General features: G+C 37.4%; 1 protein-coding gene across 7 annotated transcripts; it reads left to right on the forward strand.

Annotated features, from left to right (window-relative positions):
- Positions 1-1,313: 1,313 nt before the first annotated feature.
- On the forward strand, positions 1,314-23,250 carry LOC111270694 (uncharacterized). Of its 7 annotated transcripts, XR_015315028.1 has the most exons (12): positions 6,588-9,660; positions 10,557-10,696; positions 11,463-11,724; positions 11,983-12,156; positions 12,312-12,517; positions 12,763-12,882; positions 13,087-13,266; positions 14,346-14,476; positions 18,096-18,294; positions 19,401-19,491; positions 19,932-20,012; positions 20,692-20,734. XR_015315028.1 is itself a non-coding variant. In XM_022851060.2 (11 exons), the coding sequence occupies exons 2-11, from the start codon at positions 9,408-9,410 to the stop codon at positions 20,803-20,805; spliced, it is 1,779 nt and encodes a 592-aa protein (XP_022706795.1). In that variant the 5' UTR covers positions 1,314-1,702; positions 9,314-9,407; the 3' UTR covers positions 20,806-23,250. The 7 variants fall into 7 exon arrangements, 3 of the variants coding, with proteins under 3 accessions (XP_022706795.1, XP_022706796.1, XP_022706798.1); XM_022851060.2 differs by lacking the exons at positions 19,401-19,491; positions 19,932-20,012 and adding an exon at positions 1,314-1,702 and having other exon boundaries at positions 9,314-9,660; positions 20,692-23,250; XR_002686416.2 differs by lacking the exon at positions 19,401-19,491 and having other exon boundaries at positions 6,586-9,660; positions 19,932-20,017; positions 20,692-20,804.
- Positions 23,251-23,404: the final 154 nt, after the last annotated feature.

A 23,404-nucleotide genomic window follows, 5' to 3' on the forward strand; every position in this document is an offset into this window, starting at 1 on the left:
AGTGGTTATTTGTACGTCGGACCTGCTTAAATTTATGACAGAAATAGTTAACATGATTCTTCTACGAAATGCTCGAAATGCTCGAAAAGAGCCCTTATGTCTATATTTGAGAATCAGGTTTGTTACGTACAATATAAAGTGTCTACTACTAAGTTTTTGGTTACCTACAACTTACTTTACAACAAACTGCGTCAGATAAAATTTCATTGGTCGTGCCTATAAAAAAAATTAAAAAGTCATTTGATTGAAAACCGCCGTCAGAATGGCGTTAGATTATTATACGTGGCAATAATAGCGATATAGAGTAAGAAAGGCTCTACAATGGGACAGAAATATAACGAGTTTTCGAGGAACGTTTCCGAATGTATCTTTGTTATCTATTTCATTACTTGAAGCTATTGGGTTATTTGGTTTCTCAGTTGAAAATTACTAAGTAAGTTCGAGGTGTTGAGTTATAATCTTTATTAACACATCATAACAGTTTATTACAGCTAAGGCGGTATGGGAAGTTTTCGTTCGTCGCACTTTCTGCACACGGAAGATGTTTATAATAATGTCACTTGCCACGTTAGTTTTGTCTCCAACAATGCAGGTATAGCTAAATTATTATAAAATAAAATAACTTTGTATTTGATTATTGGTGGGTCAATGGGGTTCATTGTTTACTTTCTTTACGCATGACCAGCGCACCGGACTATACTGCTGAGCAGCAAATTGACGAAACGCCGTATCGACGACCATATCTCTCATTGAATCTTACACACACTACAAGTGTTGTTTTCTAATTCAATCAAAAACATTCGTTTTCACCTGCTGTCATCTGAAAAATGATTCTAATGTAGTTTCGCGCCATATCGTCAGGTACACTACATAGTTGAGCGATCAAAACAACATGCGGCTACCACAGCAGAAACAAACGCGAAACAGCTATTTGACCTGGGCGTACCAGTAGCTTATTATTAACAGGTCGTCTTGGCTAACCAAGCAAGTTGATACTCTATAGAAAAGCAATGAGTGCCTATTCTATACTTAGATGTTCGTGCCAGTTCCACAAGCCGCAGCGGCATCTTCTAACAGCATTCGCATGTTGTCTGAGCTTTCCCCTTTCCCTGAACGCTCTTATCCGCGAATAGTTATTACCATCGGAGGCGGCAGTAGCAGCGTCACTAACGATAATAGCACTAACCACACTTACACGATTACCATCACGTTTTTACGAAGCTTTATTCGATGCTATATCTTCGATCTCGTCCTCTTTCTTCAAGCTCTCTCTCCACTGCGACAGTAGCCCTTTCCCCATTGAAGGTCGTCTGCTTAACCCAGAGTATTCGTAAGAGGGGAATATGTACTGAGCAGGATTCCAAACGCAAACGATAGACTGGACTGATTAATTCTGTGCGAGAGACAGCAGTCAACAGTAGTTGTGTTGGTGATCGTGTTGAGAACCTAGAATGAAAGGTGGAGAAACGGAAAGGAGTTCAATTGGCTAAAATTTCGCGCGAAAAGCTTCTCATCTCATGGCTGTTTTGACCTTGTACAAGCTATTCTTCGCTTGATATTCATATGGAAGTCTCTGTAATCAGAGTATTGGTGAATAGTTAGTGATCTTGAACTTGTGTTGTGGAGTGGGCTTATTGTTCATCATTTAGGGAGCTGATCTATTAATGCATCGTCACAGCGGCTCACCTTCTGAACTAACCAAGTACGACCACCTATGATCAGCGGAGTAGATAGAACTTTGACTCATTCAAAAACCATAATGTTATGTTTTATAGGGCCGGAGCATTCGTTGAAGATCCAGCATTCTCGATTCGCGTTCATTTTTTAAAGCAGCAAAAGAGCTCGCTTAGAAGGGACCTTTCAGCCTAAGGTCTTCTTCTATTCGGTCATGTTTGCATTTGTTAGATCAATGTCAACTACATCAAGTATAATGTGTCAGTAAGTTGTGTCATTCGTAGTTCGTGGACAGCCAAATATGAACAACACTAACCTGAAATTAATATATTGGTACAGATACTATACTAGGACAACGGCCTGTCTGTCTGTCTGTCTGTCTGTCTGTGGTTCTCTGCGTATATGAAAGTAAGAAGTACTCAAGGAGGCCGACGCATCGGACACGGACTAACCTTGTTGAAACGAGTTACCGGTCAGCAGAATAATTAGATCACTTATAAGATAGGAAAGGTATAAGCCTGCTCAAGCCGAAGCCCATTGATTTATTCACTGAATGTTTTAAGTAATGGGTTAGATTTGCTGTTCTGGTCATCTATTTTGCACGCACTTTGTATTTTTAGATTGTCTTTCTATCTAGCTATCTGAGATCGAGCTAGATTTAAGCGAACATTACTCAGGGTAACTAAAAAACAGAGCTCGTATGTGTACTGTATAATGATAGAACAAGCGAATCGACGAGTAAGTACAACCATAGATCATTCGAATTTCATTGTCTGAACCGTTCTGCAATAAAGTGTAGTAAGAGCTCCCTTGTTCTACATGAAATAATCGTGTACTGAACAGTGGATTTTTTTCGGTTTTATCAAAATATAACGTTACCAATATTATATAAATTTTATTATATATTTCATATCATGCACCTTCTCTATAGCAATGTTGACTACAGGCGGAGACAGATGTTGATCGGATATGTAATCTCGGAGCATTTATTGTGTAGGTGACATGTCCTCAGACAACTGAATTATCTGAGAATAGGGAATTTATCGCCAAACATTAACACCAAACGCTGAATATAATCGCCAATAAGAATTGAGTTTGTCAGAATGGAAAATAGAACCAATGCTTTTGGTTCCTTTGAAACTAAAATGTCCCGCAGACAGGCGAGGCATTGCCCATGCTTTTATAGTTGAACCTAGGGATACATGTTCATCCCAGATTGATTTACGGTTGTACACCAAAATAGAAATAGAATCAATTTAGATCTAATTGAAGGAATTTAATTAATCCCCATGGCATGATTCAAAATTTTTTGATACAGGGTTAGAATTAATCAATCGAAACTCGATTGGTCTTGTAATGATGAGACTGTAAAGCGTCACGAAAACAAATAAGCTGTTTTTTCATAAGTCGGTTTTTTTGCGTGGTTTCCTCTGCTTAATCAAAATCATGAGTCTACAATTGATACTATTATCCAGAGGAGTCTTAGTCGACATTTCACATTACTCCATATTGGTACATGCTCACTTATTATGCACTTTGGCTGAAATACACCTGCACGCATGGGTGGCCATTTTGCAAATATACGATATATTGTGCAAATTTTATAGTACTTAATGTAACACGATGTGTCTTTGCGTGTCAAGAGATCAATCGACAGACTGGCAGCTAGTGAACAATAGCTACAGTCCCTCCCATTATCTTATATTACCAATAATTACAGTTTTACCAATGGCATAGATGATATAGACATTTTTACGAGCGTACAAATGTCTATATCATCTAACAGTTGTCGGAAGTCCCCTTGCTAATAACCTTCGTCACTTTCGATAATCCGGCGCGATTGGAGCAGTGGAAATATAAAAAGCTACAACAACAATTCAGTCTGTTTGGTCTTGCTTTAACAGAGCTGATATTAAGTGCCGTATATAAGACACGACAGTTTAGTAAGTTAATTTTAATTTTATTCGTGAGAATTTAGCAGTCAGTGCACTTTGGAGCTTCACCGCTTATCGCATGCTAGACATTAGGTCCTCGATATAAGCTTTTCTGGCGTATGTTTAGACGGAGTGGCTTGGGATTATGAGGTTTTGGTAAAAGTTTAGAATGATGTTTTCTTGTTTTGCAGTTATGCCAATATGTTAATGCTAGCATTTAAATGATGATTTCCCTCTAAATAACAATTATATTAACAATATAGTTGCAATACATATCGTCACATACGAGTAAGTTATACTGTCTGAGATTGAAGTCATGTCAGAGCTGAGCCTACCTACGGTCAGATATAGAAGACGAGGTACCTAATATGGCAGGGTCATTCGTAGTTGCAGATGGAATTTCTTTAATTACCGTAATTATAATTGTTATAAACTAACCGATAGCCCGTCCGAGGCTAAATGTTTTTTTTTTAAGTAATATAACTGCGCTTGCTTTCCCACTAATGAGTGCGAAGGAGTGCAGAACTGCCTCGATCGAGCGTTATTTTATCCAAATGATCTAAAACGTTGCTAGAATGTATCGTATGTAAATAAAGACAAGAATCTTTTCGTTATCTAGGCGCGTCCCATAGTGTATTTATGCTTGTTAATTAAAATGTTGTGCAGGTGAGGGAAAATTGCTATTTGCTTGAAGTGGGGTAAACAATAGAGTTTGTGACCTTCGGTTAAAAATGACATAACAAAGTTGCCTGATTCTAAGGTCACATGATTCAAAGATTTCACTATGTGTTGACGTAGATAACCCTTTTAAAAACGCGATGGTTATTAGTTATCTATGTGTATCTTATGTGCTACGCATGGACACAATCCAGAATACCCGAAGGTACTAAAAATTAAATAAAAATTAGACCCATTGTTGTTACTTAGTCTAGAAGTAATTTGCTGCTTGGAATGGCATATGGGAGCAGATGTATGATGCCGCACTCGGCTATGCTGAGACGCATTGTTATAGGTTACGTGTCGTTAGCGTTCACGTATTTCGTATTCTTCTGAGCGTTCGACAAAGATGGCCAGGATTTCAAGTCAAGTAAGCATAGAATAAAATTGAGTCCTATGCAAATAACTCGACGACGCGTATCTTTAAGTTATCATAGTATCACATATTTTGTTCACTTCAAGTCTGTATTAGATGAAGCCGAATCGTTTGATTGTTGTTACCTTGAGAAGCATTGACCGGGGAAACTTAACAAATTTTTCCTAGGATTCGTCTTTTAGCCAAAGCGAAGAACAAAGTAAAATGAAACGCAAACGTTTGCGTAGAGTGAACGACAGGACAGCAAAGAAAGCGTATGCGTTGTACCCTGCACTGGGAGGTAAATTGTGTGAGAAAAAAGTTTGTGATTTGTTCAATGCTATGGGATGAACAGGCATTGCTAGCGGGGCGATACTGCAGTTCAATGTGTTAGCTAGTTAATGCTGTCCAACATTTTGATTAGTAACTAATAAGAACGATTCAAGGTCTGTACACACGGCTGTTCAGAGTGAAGAAGGATATCATCTTTAAAATTAGACCTCCCGACTTATAGCCCGGGTAATTGTATAACCTAAATCTGAAGGCTGATAGAAAGAAGAGGAAGAAGAAGAAGAAGCGATTTCTTATGTGCATCAAGTACAAAAATGTGATTCGAAACAGTGTACAACTTAGGAACGCAACATCTTCCTCGAAATTAGTCATTGTAACTGACTCATCACTCTGTGACCATCAACTGACTAAGGAACTTCGAATTTATTGTTTTATCATAAAAGCATTTACGTATCTTGACCTGTTCTTGCAAATCATTCTTTTAGTCTATTAATGTATACTACGTTAAAAGTTTCGTCATCGGTAGGCAAATAAATGAATATCCTGGCATCCGCCTACAAACGTATATACGTTTCGTGATAAAGGCAGTGACGTAAGAAGCTTACAACTAGGCCTAGTTGTTTTAAGAAAGGTGTAAAATAAAAGTATTTTGTAATGAAATTTTTATAGTCATGGTTCATTTGGGAGACTCCTATAAAATAGTCACGCTTTTTTTGGACTATCGAAGTCTCTCGTCTACCCGTTAACGTAAAAGAAATGCGTTCGATCTGCAGGTTCCATTAACCTAAACGGTGGCGTATTTCTCAGCGGAAGAACTTGTATCTGGCTGTGTTCCAGCTGCATGTACACAGCACTGTGATCCCTTTTCAATAACTGCTCCATTACCGATACGAAAGGATGAAGCTGAGAAGTATAATAGGTCTCATTTAGGCGACGAAATTCATCTTGTGAGTAGGCAAGGAGCTCATTGTACTGGTTGGAATGGTATTGCTGAATGTTAGGAGGCCGATCAGTGTCGACGTTTAACGAGAGGCTAAAGGCATCGTCGACCGCTTCCTTTGCCATTGTTTCCACAATAAACAAGTAAAGGTGTGCAGACTCAAGCTGAAATAAAAATAAGTAACACCTGTATTATATCTGCTTCTAAATACCTATATGTGGTACAAATCCAAAAGAAAAATTCCACTTGTGTATATGGAGGGATTCCACAAGCTGGCAATTCTATATCCAATAAAGTTGGCACCGTTGGGCTATTAATGTCCATTTCAGTGGGCAATCCCGTTACTGCAGTTGGTGTAACGCAAGTGAGGGTTGTGCTCGAGACTCGACAGTACTTTTTGAATCCATGCGACAGTAAAAAAATGTTCGTTTAGAGAGAGCCTCTAATAAAGCCTAAAAATACAAGAGACAGACGGGAAAATAAGTTAGGGCCTTGGTTAGGGCCGACCTGCGCTTCGGCTTTTATTATCGTACCCTTTTCGTTATCTTGTGTTTCTTGTATTATCGTTAAGTGCAGTGCCTCCATCTTAGAATTCGATATAGTATTTTGTGGAAAAAAGCTATAGGAAAAGGTTTTCAAAGCAAAAGGTAATTCTAGTGCCTGTTCGTTAACTTCGAACTTCAGTGGATACCTTTCTTATTATTATTATTTTGTAGGTAAGCTCCAGCTGCTTTGAAAGATTGTTTTAGTGTTCTTGAGCTAGTAGTCGCTTCACTTGCCACGTAGGCTGTAGAAGGTCGCGTAAGCTATAGTCTATAGTAGTTGACTGTTCTCAGTTTCTGAGGTAACTCAAATCTATTCAAGCGAAAAGGCTGCAAATGAGGCTTCGGCATACTTTTTTCCACCTAAGAATAGCGTCTGGAACTAAGCATTCGACTATTTCCCATTTTAATTTATAGCAGATAATACTAATATGAACTCGTGTTATCGAAAACTTAGCGTGATTCTGCGCAAATGGCTCTGATACATCAACTTCGAAAATTTCGAGGCAGTCTCGTTGTTTTCACTACACATTTTGGCGGCACTTGTGGTCGACGGGAATACGTTCTACATTAACATTTTATTTCGATGTTCAGGAAGAGTTAATTTTTCAGTATCTGAAGGCTACCATTTATGACAGCTTGCAACTGGATATGTTTTGACTGAAATTGTTTTACAAGTAGCTTAACAATAACCAGCTTTACTAGAAGTATGTCATTGTAATCTGCCTCAGTATCTAAACAGAACTTTACGTACTTCAGCCGTACGTTCTATGAGGCCAAAGCAAATTATAATATTGCATAAGAAAATAAGTTGATATCGAACGTGACGCCTACAGCCAGATGTACTCTAAAGTATGCGACTTGGATTTATAAGAACAAAAAAATCCAACAAAATGCATCAATAGTCAATAATATTACTGAAAATACATTTGGGTATTTTTTTTTTATGTAAGAGCTGTTCATTCTCGATGTCTCAGATCTATTCAAAGATTTTTGACTGCAACAGCGTAGCCTATGCGGGCGAAATGGTTTTTTATCACACATTTATATCAGTCGGTTTTGTTCGTCGTCGTTGATGCTGAATTACTGAAAATATGTTAAGGAACTTGGTCATTTTAGGTTTTTCTCATAGCAGCGGCTAGGCATGCTGTACTGCACTACGTCGGGTGCATTTATTCAAAAGCGATGTTTATGCCTTCCATAATTGGCAGGTATAATGATCCTACTGGACAAGATAGTTCGGCGTATAGACAGAACATGATCGAACATCTTGTATTTTATCTTAAGTAATCCGCAGGTAGTTCTTTGAGTGACATAATGTTTCATCTATAAAGCTAGTTATAATAGGACTTCGATATTATGGCTATTCGATAGACTGGTGCCATCTCTAGCGGTTCGAACGTAATACATCGGGATTGAGTGACATGCTATAATCCAGAACGCCGCCTGTGTGATTATTGCTCAAGTTACTACTAAAAGTTGATACTACGAATAGCTTACTGATAGTCCTATTGTGACCACGTAACTGGGTTTTTTCGTAGTATGCAGTAAGCTTGCTTAAGACTGCTCGAATGCATCTACTTTGTATATATTTACGACCTTTCATGTAAATAAAAAGCTGAACTATTTTACTCTAGTGTTCATATATAGTCACTGTGTCGTTGGAATTATTAGCTCGTTGCTTTCTCCTACTGGAACTCACGCTGACGCCAGTCACTTTCCCCGATCCACACTATCCATTAGATCTTCTTGGGTCGAAATATCTATTAGTCTATAACTGATCATACTAAAATGTTGTGGTTTCTGCGGCGTCGTAAGCTGCACCATGTACGCATAAATACATAGATAGTTTACGATTTTTTCACTGTATATATACATTGAGTTGAGTCGGGCTGCGCTGTTTCGTGTCGGAAACCTTTGCGGTTCGTGTCCGTCAGAATCTGTATCCTATTTAGTAGGTGCAGTTAAGAATCCATAAAAGCAACGCACACGTGTGGTGTATATGCACATCGTGCGAACACGCTGGTATAGTGGAGACGATGTTAATAAAAATTGCTTACCTCAGTTGTCAACGATTTGTTTCATCGGGGCATCTATTTGCAAAAACTATTGTAGGGCAGCTTCGTGTTCCTATTCCTAGAAGTGAGGCTGAGGTATGATATCGGTTATCGTTTGATCTGATGCTTTTTGCCGTACGCCACTTGCTATGCCATGTTATATACGTCAACCTGCTGATTGTCGGAAGTGGAATAGCAATTTCCGACAACCCGCTCCTTTGTTGTTTTTAAAATTACGAACGGCTTTTCAGAACATCGCCAATAGTTTGTTTGGATTTTTGGATATTAATCTAATTAATTTATTTAACATACAATCCCCAAGGCCACATCAGTGTTATATATATATTGTACCCCTTATACGTACCATCTTTCATCTATGGGAACGAATTTAGATAGTAGTCCTCTTCAGCTACGTAAAACCAACATACAACTTTTGTCAGTAGATATCGAGTTAGCTTCAGGCGCTGTTACGAAGACGCGCTGTATTTAAAGTGCTTCAATGAACACTCTGACTTTGAGGTGTTCGCGATAAAAACAAAGTGGTCTAAATTATCCGTTAAACATTACCTTTTCAAACGTGCACTTAAAATAGTTAAACTCGTTTATCCTACATATTTTACCCTCATCGAAACGACACACTTGGTATTTTGTTGAGCAATAATTGGCCGCTCGTAGGCACGTGATGCTCAATGATGGCCCTCACATCCCATAATTTATTCACAAAAATCTATTGAACAAATAAGCGAAATAAATGGTGAGAGAATAAAAGCAAAACAAAAAACGCTAACACTGCGCTTTTTTAGCTTCTTCATTACAGTTAGATTTCCATAGAAGATCAACCAGCTCGGTACGCTGACAATCTTGTGATAGCGTTGGCGACAACATTGCTAATTAACGATGGCCGCCACGGTAATGCTCATCCATTTCAACGATTGCTACAATGTCGAAGCACAAAAGACTGAGCCCGTGGGAGGCGCGACCCGTTTCTGTACGGCGGTTAAGTCACTGCGGCCATTTAACCCATTGGTGTTATTCAGCGGCGATATTTTGGCTCCATCGATTATGAGCACGTTCACGAAGGGCGATCAAATGGTTCCCGTCCTCAACAGCATCCAAACTGATTGTGCCGTGTATGGAAATCATGACTTCGGTGCGTATCTTACACACGCATATACACCGAGACACTTAGACGCTGTTCATTTGCGTGGTTTAGCAAATACGGAATCGCTTAACCTAGGTAATAGGCTGTTTCAAGCGTAGGATACGCATGTAGTTCGTTCGCCATTTTCCCGAAAGGCGTCTGCATGTCTATTGCCTACTGCTCTAACGTTTTGGTAAGATTCACAGGTAAATCCCAGGTATTTATTTTGACATGATGGAACAGATCCACAAGTACCTATTTTTTTTGCTTTTGACTCTATGAATTTGCCTAATTATACGTGCATGCGTGCAAGACATTACATTATATTTATGTGCCATAGGCCGCAGGGGGAACGTGTATTCATCGCATAGGAGATAGTAGACGAAACAGTTCACGGCTTACGGAAGCAATTGTACCTGCTGATCTTTTATGGCAATGTTGAAACATTTATAGTCTGTTTGGGCGAATGACTGGGTTTGAGGCAAATGCTTTAGCAGTAATAAAACTTATTTATGATGTCCACATTTTTACCAGAAAAAAGCGTATTGATTGTACGAATTGAAATGATTTTCTTCATCTTGAATTGTCCTCATATATGGTAAAAAATCATCGACACGTACATATACTAAATTAATTTAGTAATACTATGATTGCGTCTGTGCGTTGTGAAGTTTGATCTATAGTTTTTCTTAGACTTAAAAATAAATCTCATCTAACTTATTGTAAATAAAAAAAAAAAAACTCTACTATAAATATATTTTTTACCGCTCAGTTTTTTTTTTTTACTTCATAGATGTCATATATAACTTGCTTCAATTCCGGTAGCAAACGAATTATGTGACCTATCATCGAAATCCAATCTGACTTTCGTGTATAAAGATATAAAATTTCTGTTTCTGTATTAGATTTCGGCGTAGACAACCTGATCGACTTTAAGGATAAATGTAAATTTCCATGGCTGATGAGCAACGTTGTTGACAACGAAACTCAGAAACTATTGGCTGACGGCTCTGAATTTGTCATTCTCGAACGCACTGGAAAAAAGGTAGAATAGGTGAAAGAAAGCCCAATAGAAAGGGTCATTTTAACAAGGTACAATAAGCGTAACTGAATTGAAATCTAACTTTAGACAATATAATTATTTATGTCAGTTCAGTTCTTATAAAATCAACGGAATCACCGATTAAGGATGTTAAAAATATGAAAAGAGAAAACATATTTTTATATTAACATAGAATGTACGTACGTTATCGTCATCAAGTATCATCAAGTATAGCGTAAAGACAAACCAAATGGAAGGCGGCCTTTTGTACTAATCTTTCTTTGTTGCTCAGTGTCCTTTATTCGCGGCCCTGTATAAGTTCTGTGAAGCGGTTTATACGTGCGGATCAGAATTATAGACAATTTTGTCATATACAATTTTTTTTCAGACTATTATTAAGTCGACTTAATGGCTATTTAAGCTGGTCTTCTAGGGCCATGGCTATTTAAGGGCATCTAGAATCGTACGTAATAGAGATGAAAACTACAATCGAGGGTCTACCGAGGGGATCTTAGAAAGATTTGTTGGAGTAACGATAATAGACAATTTTATAATGTATGGTAGTCATTTGTAAGGCAGACTTACCTTGGGCAGAACGTTATTGATATTAGTAACGGGGCTCTTAGATAGTCTGACGATATATAGCTGTGAGTAGCTAAATCTACATATTTTAATTCTTCCCACAACTATCTAACGGTGTCCATTTCGATGGTCAAAAAAAAACTAATATTAGACCCATTTGTTATTGTCATTTTGTGCGTTGTTTTAGTTTGGAATTATCGGCCTTGTAGAAGAAGAATGGTTGGCTACGCTAGCTACAATTGACGCTGAGCAGGTAGAGTTCCGAGATTTCGTAACTGAAGGACGACGGTTAGCTCGACTCCTCAAAGGACCGAATCATGGATGCCGCTATGTGATAGCTCTTACCCATATGCGATTTCCCAATGATTGTCGATTGGCGGAGAACGTCGATGAAATCGATCTAATTCTTGGCGGACACGATCACGTTTATGAAATTAAAAAATGTGCAGGTGGGCACATATATATGATGAAATAAATTGATTGATAGTATTAATTTGTTAGTTTTGTTTTCAGAGTGGATTGTTTTTATAGATAACTTTAGCACGTGGGACCCGTGCCAATTTGGGTTATTGAGTTACTATTTGTCCCATGTTGGACCCTAAGCAAAATTGCCCCGTTTGGATCGTAATGATTTTGCAATGAACTATTTTAAAGCTTCTTTTTTTAAGGTTTGATATTCACTCGATTACAATATATGATGTTTGCAGGAAAGTATATCGTGAAATCCGGAACCGATTTTCGCCAATTCTCCAAAATTATTCTAACGTTTACAGTCGAGGGACCAGTCGACGTAACTATTGAGGAGGTAAATATCACATCTAAATACGACGAAGACGAAGATCTCCTCCAAGAGCTCAAGAAGTACGACGCAGTAGTTCAAGGTGAGACGAAATTCTCGTATATAAAATTCTATTGCCTAGATACAAAAAAAGTATCAAAGATATTAGTGTGATCAGAATGCTGTTTAAAGACTGGCATTTAAAAGGTCTCAAATACTTACCCTCAATATGTAATCTCTGTGAGCTTGTCGCTCAAGCAGGTAAAATGGATGAAGTTTTGGGTCAGTTCTCAGTGGACCTCGATGGCCGATTTAGCTCAATCCGTACGTCTGAGACGAATTTAGGAAATTTTATCACGGACGTTATGCTAGCTGCGACGCATTCCGACCTCGCATTGCTCAATTCGGGCACCCTCCGCTCAGATCGAGTGCATCCGAAAGGTTCTTTCACCATGCGTGATTTGGTGAGCAAACTACTATGAACAAAGAACACCAACAGTAAATTTATATTCGCTATAAAAGTTATTTTGTGTAGATGCTTTACCACAATAGAATATACACTACATCACACGTTTATTATATCACATAATTGATAATAATATGCTTTCTGTTTTATGTGAATGAATAATATTTGATGTTTGTATATTCAGAGAAAATTATACCAGTTAGTATTTGTACGTCGTGTCGGTCGCATATATCTTTATTCCAGGTGACTGTCCTTCCAATGATGGATAGTTTAATAGTTCTAGAGGTTACAGGAAAGCAAATCGTAGGGGCCCTTGAAAATGGCGTAAGCCTGTATCCGAGACTCGAAGGACGATTTCCACAGGTAAGTACGTCATCGTGTATCGTTCTTGCAACTTCCATACTTGTTAGCGGTAAGTGTAATGATTTGTTAAAAATACTTGATGTTGTCTTATCTTTAGCAGTTATTAGCTGACAAAACTTTAACAGGCCAGAGAAACCTTCTATTTGTCTCGCATTAAACATCGCTTAGTGTTTAAATCGTTTATTTCATTATTGCTTATCTTAGGTGTCTGGAGTTTCATTTGCATTTGATCCTCGAAAGCCAGCAGGCAAACGTATAAACCCCGACCACGTAAAGATTGGAGATGAAAAGCTCGATCTGAACCAAAGATACCGACTTGTCACGAAGATGTACCTTTACCAGGGCAAGGACGGTTACGACATTCTTAAGAACTCGCTTATATTGGTAACTGATGGCGTATTATTTATTTAATGATTTAGAGAAACAAGAGCAATTTGCGCTTTACGAATGTAATTTTTCAGCCCATTTAAGCACTCAACAAGGTATAACTAGGGGATTTTTTAATATACTCTGTCAAGCGGTCTTTTTCTTCTTGACATCTTCGATGGTAAGCCGATGTTAAGCTCGATGTTAAGGTCGCAGCCTTTCGCAGCCAAAGCGATTCGAAATTTTTGCGTTGAGTACGGTGTGAACTCCATAGCTGATAGGGCCGCTCAACGGTCGCTTAAAAGACACAGAAAGGTAAAAGAAGACAACCGGTGAATAACACGTGAATCAGCAGAGAGGCTAAATTCCAGTCGTCTAAAATATTTACCCAAGTTTAGAAAGCCTGGCAGCGCCGTAAGCTCAGTGAAGAGAACAAGGAAATGTGACATTTCGCCTAGCAGCAGGTAATACGCAACCGCAACGGCAGGTTTCTACGCAAACTGATCACCGATGACGAGCAACGTTCTCTCTACATTAATATAAAGTACAAAAAAAAATGGATAGCTTTGAGTTAAGCCAGATCACCATCCTGTCTGAAGGGAGCCCGCAATTCACCCGCTGGATGCGACGTTCGTTTGAGTCCACTGCATTTTGTTGGTCTCATGGCAACGAGCTAGTGTTTCTACCGTCCGCAGGCACATAAAATTCGTAACGACGCATTTCACAATGAAGAAGGCTCTCGAACTCGGCGGACGCGTTGTTCAGTAGCAGACCCATAAGTTTTCAACGAAATAATACGACGAATACAACGAATACAGAAACCGGTTGGAGATGGGAGAAGATCATAATTAGTAACAATGAATAAATCGTAAATGAACTTTAAACTAAAATTAAAGTCAGATACTCCGTTTTTATCAAGTGGAAAAAACTATTATTACCTGTGTACTTAATACTGTTGTGCTGCTATATCAGAGAAACATAAAACTCGATAAGCTTGTCGAGCGATGTGCCATCAATTTCAACCAAATCATAGAATCATAAAGACGTATTATTAATTGTTAAGCTCTGCTTTATTTGATTTCCTATCGCTCTTTCAGATGGCTGAAGACGAATCGCCAGAATTATGTACAGCAGTTCAGAATCATTTCCAGGCGATCAAGATGCTCACGGGGGCTCAAGAACATTGGCATACGCACCACAGACAAAGTCTTGTGGCTCTCTCAAGGAGGTTTGTGGTTAACTTGTTAACGTGTCTGTTTTCCACGCGATCCCAACAAATCTAACAATTTACACTGATGTTACGTTATGCCATGTTCTAGGTTCACATGATACATGTATTATTTGTGAAAAGTAAAGTACCACTTAATCATTCTTCTGTTTCAATTAGAAATGTTTCTAATTGATCACAAAAATGAACAACAGGTGATTTCACTGATTGTTTTATTATTTCCAATTTAATTCGAAACAGTTTGAACCATTAATAAGCAGCTTAACAAAAAGAAGGCTTGAAAAATTTACCTATAATTTTTTACACCGCTTATGTTAAAATTATTAAATTATTAAATGAAGACAAACAGAAATTTTAGTACAACAAAAACATGATTACGCTTAAAGCATATACGCTCTGATTTTTTGTTTTTTTGCTTAGTTTAGTTATTAGTAAAACTTGAATAAAATGTTAGACATTCCCTTTCAACATACCCTTTCTACCAAAAACGTATAAATTAAGTAGTGCAGCCGGCAATTAATGGAAAATAGTGAAAAGTGGCTTAATTGATCTGTTTTCCTTTGTTATCTCAAATATTCGTATATCCGGTTTCGATATTTGCCTGAAGGGACGTTTATCGTTAACTCGACCATGAATAGATGTAATTTAGCTTTGGTGATTTCTTTAAATTTATTTCTTGTTAATTCATTGTCGTTCAACCCCGTTAACGTTTCACTGCATATATATTTTAATACACAAAGTTTGCTATATCAAGCTCATACGAAAACTCAAAATACGAAAACTGCACCTTCATATGCTACCATAAAAGTTAAAATGCTGACTCTACACTTAGGAAAAAGTTATTCTCATTTGCTTCAGACATAGATTCTATTGGCCGCTAGAGATTAAACTTGCGATGTTGATAAAATTTGGAATATAGTTTTTTTCGATACCGCCCTTAGGTTTTAGTCTGTTCTGGGATCAGGCTGCGACGACTTCTGTTTACTTTTCGACCTTTGCTGAATTTCAATGCTTGGTTAAGTTGTATGACGTTAAGTTCTATAGAACCAGCCCAGCCCCGGTGATGGAGTACTGCTTAGTCTGCTAAACTTGAAAGATGAGCGGTTTGAACACGAGTACAAACTAGACATACGTTGTTTCGTGATGGGAGAACGCCTAAATGCGGTACCGGACGTAAAAGTTTTAATTTTAACTCTTTTATTTGTGTAGTAACATATTAAAAACCGCAGCGTTCCGCTCACATCATTAAATCGGAAAAATCGAATGCATGTGTTATGTTTCTTTAAGGACATCAGTCAGTCTTTTTAATCATGGATATTACATACATATATAGATAACTAGTTCAGCACCGTTTAGCCGGACACAATGGTTAGTGCGGCAGGACCGGACGTAAAATTCGACACATATATTTAATAGAATTCATTTATATATATATATATATATATATATATATATTGATATCCTGAGGTGCTATGTCTTTTCCAGCCACTTAACCAATTGCATTCATTTGTTGATACCATTGGTAAGCTTTAATGGAATTTTGTTAATATTTACATGAGCAAATTATTTAATCTAAAAGTATTTATTGTTGAATTTCATTTGTGTTTTTATCAATATTCCATTTCTTCATTATGTTTTTTTTAACTTCAAAATGTTTTTTTGTAATTTTAACTGTTTCGAAATCTGTAGCAGTAGACAGTGCTACTGAAAAATGTCGGGGAATTAGAGAAGAGACAAACATAGGGCAATAGTCTAGTTTGTTGTTTGTAGGAGTTTCCATGCATACACGTAACTTTAAGCAATGAGAAACGCCATACACACATAACTTTCATAGTATTTATTCATCTACTTGGATGAATATATTAAAACTATTCATCGGAGTTTTCCAACTCTGTCCTTAATACAAATATCGTGGTGTTCTTGCACTACACATAGCAATATATATATATATATATATATATATATATATATATATATTATAAGAGAATCCAACGTACTTTAAGATTGAATAATTTTTGAGCCAACAGAAATAGAACGATGATTCTTTAATATGTATTAGAAATCCTCTCCTTTATTACTTACTTACCTGTTTCGGCTCTCTGGCATCCCTTGGAAAGCCACATACTCAACATTCTCCTTGCCATATGTAACTTTTCCTATCTATGGCTTCTTAAGGTAAATACACCCTGGGACATGCTTGCCTACGAGTTGTCCTTTTTTGGGACATTGAAAGCCCCGTAGTCAGACAAACCTACACTGAAAGAAAAGCGAATTGAAGCCAACATCGAATACTCTTTTACTCGAAGGTTGCGATGAAGTCTCGCATAGTTATCAAGTAACCTGCGTGCTTCGATTGCCGTGCTAACGGTCCATGAGTTTCTTAAGGAACTTGAGGTAGCGAACTAATTCATTTCTTCATTTTTGGCAAGTGTCTCATAGCAACAGATGTCCCGTGTAAGTACTACAATTCTTTTAAGTCCCAACTTAGCCGATATTGCTACCAAACTTTATTGCTTTCCAGAACGACTCTACACTGCACGCCTGATCTCTGTCCGGCTGGCGGTAAATATTGAACTATGTCTTGTTTATGGCTACCGTATCTTCCGGACGGTTTCTTTGTTGATTAAAGTTCCGCAGATTGCACGTAGAATGCACCACACTTATATGCACCACACAAACTGGCCTGGAATCAATTCACAGGGACCCATTTTTTATTTCTTTCTGCATTTTTAGTACTGAAGTTATAATTCTATAACATATTAGATGTAAAGTTTTCCCCGATCGTGGCAGTGCATTCTTACGCTTCGTGTCCCGACATCTTGTCAACTCCTTGCTGGTCTTCAACACTCTAATCTTCATTCTTGAAACGTTCACAGCATTCACGCATTGTGCTTTCGCTTGAAGCCTCCTGGCCTACTGTGTTCACCAATCCTCCATGAGTGTTCGCAGCACAATGGCCTTCGAAGAATGCACAAAAAGTTGACAACTTAGTGTGGATCTTCGAGACTAAGGAAATATCTCTTTTTCAGAACAATTTTTTTGCAGTAAACTCAACCGGTTTTCCCTCGAACATTTCTGTAAAACTGAAACATTTACCACCCAGATTTCGCGCACTAACAACATTAATTTCGAAATTAAAAAAAAACTTATTTAATTTCGACTTGTTAAATTCGGTCACGATTTATAGCATTAGCAGAAATCTGTAATGCATAAAAAACAACAATCGCGTAAAGCCTCCCCTATAGAGCATTATACAATCTAGTTAATTAATTGAACGTCTCACACATATTTTAGAGGTTTCGCACGAAATTAGTAGACATTTCCATTGTCGTAAACCTACGTAAGATCCACTACCACTTATTCCAGCATTGTTTTATTCTGAGTACGGACAACCTGTTAGACGCAATGGTAGCGACGTATAACGTCATGCAGCAGTGCCATATATCGACCATCATATCAAACGGAAGATCTATTTTGACCCTATCCTATATCCTGAACATAGCTTGTAATATGAAAGGCATATTTCGCTTGCTTATATTTTTTAGATCTGTTTGAATATCCACGTATCGATGACATCAAGTCAAGTTTGCATTTTGATTTAAATATTTCCTGTTTATAGGCACAGCGTTGTTCGTATGGCAGAGGAAGCTCACCATGGACACAACAGACAGCCGGTGTTAATTAAAGGCGGGTCGCAGGATGCGTCCGCACGGCGGGCTCAATTCGGAACACGACAGTCATCATTGGATAACGTTGAACATGAACAAGCGAAGCTCAGCCCAAGAGTCGAGGGTCGGATAGTTGTCCTTGCGCGCGAGGTTTGAATCGAGAAACTTTAAAAAAATTGTTATTATACGCTTTACTGTACCGTATGTTTATGCTGATCGTTGACATAATAAGAAAGAATGTAGAGATTGGTTGGCTATAGCTAGATGCAAATCGATATTTTTTGTAGTGGTCTTTTCGAGTAAAACACCTTCATATAAAACTAGAAATGGGCCTGGGTCAGCTGAAAAAAAAACTGAAAACATTGATTTACTTGGACTAACTGTGCTCTCACGTTGTTTTATTTATGTCGTGTAGAATTTTAGGTGACTTGAAAACTAACGATGAAATTAGAGGAGCTTTTTCAGATTAATTAGCTAAAATCTTTTCAGGAGGTAGACGCACAGAAAAAGCTAAAGCAGATATAACTGAATATTGGTGGATATTTTGCTAAAAGGGGTATTACTCGAAATATGCAAAATCGAGCGTGATCGCTACGTGAAAAGTCTTCGAGATAATAAGATAAAAGTTCAATCATATTTTAACGTACTTTCTCATACGATTTCTATTGAACACATTACGCTGCCATCGGTGTTCTAGTTACCATGTAAGCTTTTGTCTCACGCGCCACTTTTCGTGGACCACTTTCAATGGAGCCACGTACTCCGATGGGACTTAACGTACCGAAAATTTTACCAGGCTTTATTTAATCACCTACCAGCGAAGGATATTTACGATTATTTTCCTGCATTGTTCGACATGGTTCTGTCCTCGGTACTAGTACGTCAACTTATGGGCACGTTGATCAAAATCTAAATATATTTTATAGGAAGAAGATAAGGGCGTTTATACATCGCATCCTTTAGTTTTCAACTAAAATTCATTTGATTTATTGAAACAAAGATGGTTGGTTATAGCACGAGTTACTTTTAGTTGAAACCTATTTTCGTTGACTATCTATGGCAGGTGATAGTGAAGATACGTTTTTAATTCTTCTTCATATCTCAGGTCCCGGCGGTACGTTTTTGCTTAACTAAGAACAATCGCATATTACTCTATGTCTATTAATTTTTTCATCATATTCTTCTGTATGTGTTCTGCTTCCTATTACTTTATTTTCTCCACTGTTCTACATGGTGATTGTTGTCATTTCTATCAGTGACGTTAACGCAGCAGTGACTAGCCGAAAACCGCGAACTACTTGATCGACGGGACGCGCCTATCGCTTCAATCGAGAATGTTCAGTAAATGTAAATTTAAGCTGACACTTTTCTTGGGTACTATTTACCTGCACGTTGACACAGATTTTACATAGCAAAAATCAATAATAGATAATATATAATAATAGGTAATAATGAACTGTTAATGCATGTGGATGATACAACTCGATCGTGGATATCTATTGTAATAGTGCAAAAAAGGCCATTTGCAATCATGGCCGAAGCATCAAATGAATATATATCTTAGTTGTTAGCGAACTCCAGAAGGCCACTGTACCATATATTATAATTTAATGTCAACATCTGTTCTGAATATTTGCGTCTATTAACTGCACGTGGTATTTGGAACAAGACACAGTTTCATAATGATTATTTTTGTGGAATTTTTTAGGCGTTTTCTATTTATTTTTCTTTTGATGCTATAAAGTGAAGTGTTTGTATTAACTGTTTGATGTTTTGTTTGATCGTAGCCTTCGAGAATAGCAGCCTGAATTTTCGAGTTGGTTTTATGTGTCCTTTCTTCTTAAAATGTCAGCGGATGTCTACCAAAGGTGCCGTATGTATAGGGTTTCCAGTCGCGTTTTACATAACTTGTTACTGCTGTGAGAGCTAGAACTTTTCTTTTACTTGGAACATTATTGGGTGTATATCTTTGACATTTATAGCACTAGAAATCTGCAAAACGGAAAAGTCTCATTTCTCGTTTTTGTACGTACGACAGTAGCTCCCATACAATTGGCAACAGCACAGAAGCTATAGATACACTTACCAAGCATTGTGAAGAACACTCAAAACGGAACAAGAGTGTCGAAATTAGAAGGCGAAGGCTGAGATATTTGCTCTTATCACACTTAGGTTCTTTCAATTTGAGATAATAGAAAATGTTGACGACAGCCTTCCCTTTTTCTATTACCAATATCAGTAAATTAGAAATTACCTCAAGCTAGAAGTATATTACCTTTTCAGCATTATATCTATGGCATTATATCTAAATTCATTTTAACTCCATAAAGAGGAATAAAGCTTCATTTGACCGTGTGGTTACACATCCGCGGAAAGAAAAATCCTATTGGAAATCTGTAAAGTTTTGAAGCTGGTAACCTCGAAGTGGTCTATTCAACAGATTACTGATCCCATTAATGCATAAACCAATCTCGCATTCAAAGCTACTAATGATTTGTTTTATTCTTATGTATGTGTCTTCTATAAATATCTTTGGTTGGCGTATAGGGTGAGGCTTGGTCTGCAGAGAAACAAATGGATAAGCTTTCGTTAACGGCCCATATCGACGATGTCATTCCCGAAGAAGCCCTGCAAATCAGCAGCTTCAACGAAAAATGCTGATCATTCAAAGGCAGAGTATAAATGATATATTTTTGTGTGGAACTAATAGCGCTAGAAGTAACAGCAATGAAAGCATTGTTTGGACAGCGAGCCGTTGCAAAAGCGCTAATGACTACACAGACGAAAGTCCTTTTAGAGATCATGAACAGGTTCTCGTTAAGATAGAACGGTCCTTTTTTATCCTTACTGATTCGATTGCAAACAAAAAAGAAACAAGTTCACCCTATTGTATACCTCGGCACTTCGGCTTTATGGATGCGGAATGTAGATCGGATCTGGCAAACAACGACACGCAGCAGTTATACATTTAGCTATAGGCCTAGCTCTAGACGATAGAAATAAATTCTGATCTTATTTTAATTTTATCTTAAATTATTTGATCATGTCTACAAGTTCCACTAGGTGAAGTATATTCTTGGGGTGACTTTTATGTCGTCGTTATGTGAAAAGTGGGCTCTCATGCCCCTGCATGGCCTAAAGACTGTGCGGAGAGACTGTGTGGTGTGCGACTGATTTTTTTGAAGACGACACAAGTCCGATTGACCCAAAAAGCCAATGGCCAGCCACCGCGGTAACTGTTGCGCATAAGACATGACTTCGATACAGTCATACCGGTAAAATTACCGAGAGATAAAAGAATTTAACCATAAGCTATTCAAGTGTTAGATTCAACCAAGTTTGTATTGCCGAAGACCGATGTACACAATGAAACAAGTCGTTGAATGGCTAGACAACGAAAGAAACTAACAACATGATCACTATAATATATATACAATCTTAAAGATAATTATGCTTGAAATAATATTTATCTCTATTATTATACTTCGTCAGTGGCATAGGCCAAAGGCAAACAATGAGTTAATGTCTATGATGACGAAAAGTAAACCGTAGTAATAAAGTATATAACTAAGGAATCCATAATGACTACTCGTTGGAAACGAAGCCTATAAAAAAATCTGTTGTCCTTTAAGACACGATTTACGATGATGGAGTGACGATTTGCGCACACCGTTAGGTATTTGGATTTGAAAAAGTGCTGAAATGGCATCATAGAAGGCTTATTAACTCATATTACTCATGGCAAGGAGTAAAGCTCTATAGGCGAAACACATAGGTTCCATAGTTATTTTCTAGTACCCAAGCTATAAGGCAAATAGAGGATTTCGACAAAAGAGTTTCAACAATAGTATACATTTATACGATATAGATCCTAATAGAACGGTAAATTTTTGACTCTCATATAATCAATTATGTTCCGATAATTTAAAAATATATTTTATTATTTTTTTTACACAAGATAATAATGAAATACAAAGAGTGTATACAAGCACGCAGTCAAGTTCTATCGCCGTAATGTTATAACATATGCTATACAAGTTGAACATTTATATAGATGATGCATTTTGTCTATCTACTTATTTGGAAAATACGAAAACCAGTTTTGTAAAGTTTATAAAATATTTTCATTGTTCGGTAACTTCTATCTTAGTTCAGTTGATGATTTCACCTAGGAAAGGCTGATTTGACAATTATTTACATAAACAAAAACGCGTTCATTTCTAGCATTGTGCGTGTTCATGATATAAATCAAGTGGATTATGTTGAAGATAAACAACTTAGCGTTTGTTGCAATGAATCTGTCCGGTATAATATACAATTGCGCTGGAGAATCGCACCCTTCAGAATTACAAACGTCAATGGCTAGACGTCAAAGTGAAGAAGAAAATGCGGCACGCATAACTATACCATGTTTACTATATTATTACCGCCTCATTTACTCTAGAATATCTAGACCTGAAACGTATTTCACAATTTTGGTGCAAAAGAAAATAGGTAAACAATATGCCACTGGAACTTGTTTGTCCTTAATACACCTATTCGGGATCTATGATGCGTGTTTATCCTTTGACTGCCTATGCTAAGCTTGTACTTGGTACTAATGTCACTGAAGATTGATAGAAAACATCAGTCAGCAGATATGCATTTTTTATGCAAAAAAAGAAAAAATATGCTTCAAAATATTATGGTCAACAGTGATTAGATAGAACTGAGAAAAGCGTTTGCTCTTATTAAAATTCAAGTGATCAATGTTAATGATTGCTAGGCTTTCAGTTTTGAGCTTGTATTAAAGCTATAGCAGAAAACACCTGTTAGAATGACAAATGTCAAGGCTAACGGTTTAGTAAAAGTAAGTAATTTTTCTAGTGAAAAATCGTGGTCCATTAACCAGGACTAGGTGCGAAGAAGAGTAAAGCTAGTTTTTCAATAGAAGTGCGCTGTGTGTGAGAAAATAAGAGATGTCAAATACAATCCGACACAGTAATAACGTACATAATAATCTTATGAAAAATATGATGAAATACCTACATTTCTATGATATGTTGCTGCCTTATTTATTTGCGAATTTATCGAAAAATAAAGCTAATCATAATTCATTTTTCAAAACTGCTTTTCTATGGCCGCGACTTTCGGTTACTGCATGTCTTTGTTAATGTCTAAACGACTCAATGGGAAATTTTATCTACTTTCCAGAAGCCTCACACATGCTATATGCTATACATATCGAAAACGTATTGAACGTTTGGCGCAATTTTTTCTG

This window comes from Varroa jacobsoni, unplaced genomic scaffold (assembly GCF_002532875.2).
Source record: "Varroa jacobsoni isolate VJ856 unplaced genomic scaffold, vjacob_1.0 contig00059, whole genome shotgun sequence".
Classification (NCBI taxonomy): Eukaryota; Metazoa; Arthropoda; class Arachnida; order Mesostigmata; family Varroidae; genus Varroa; species Varroa jacobsoni.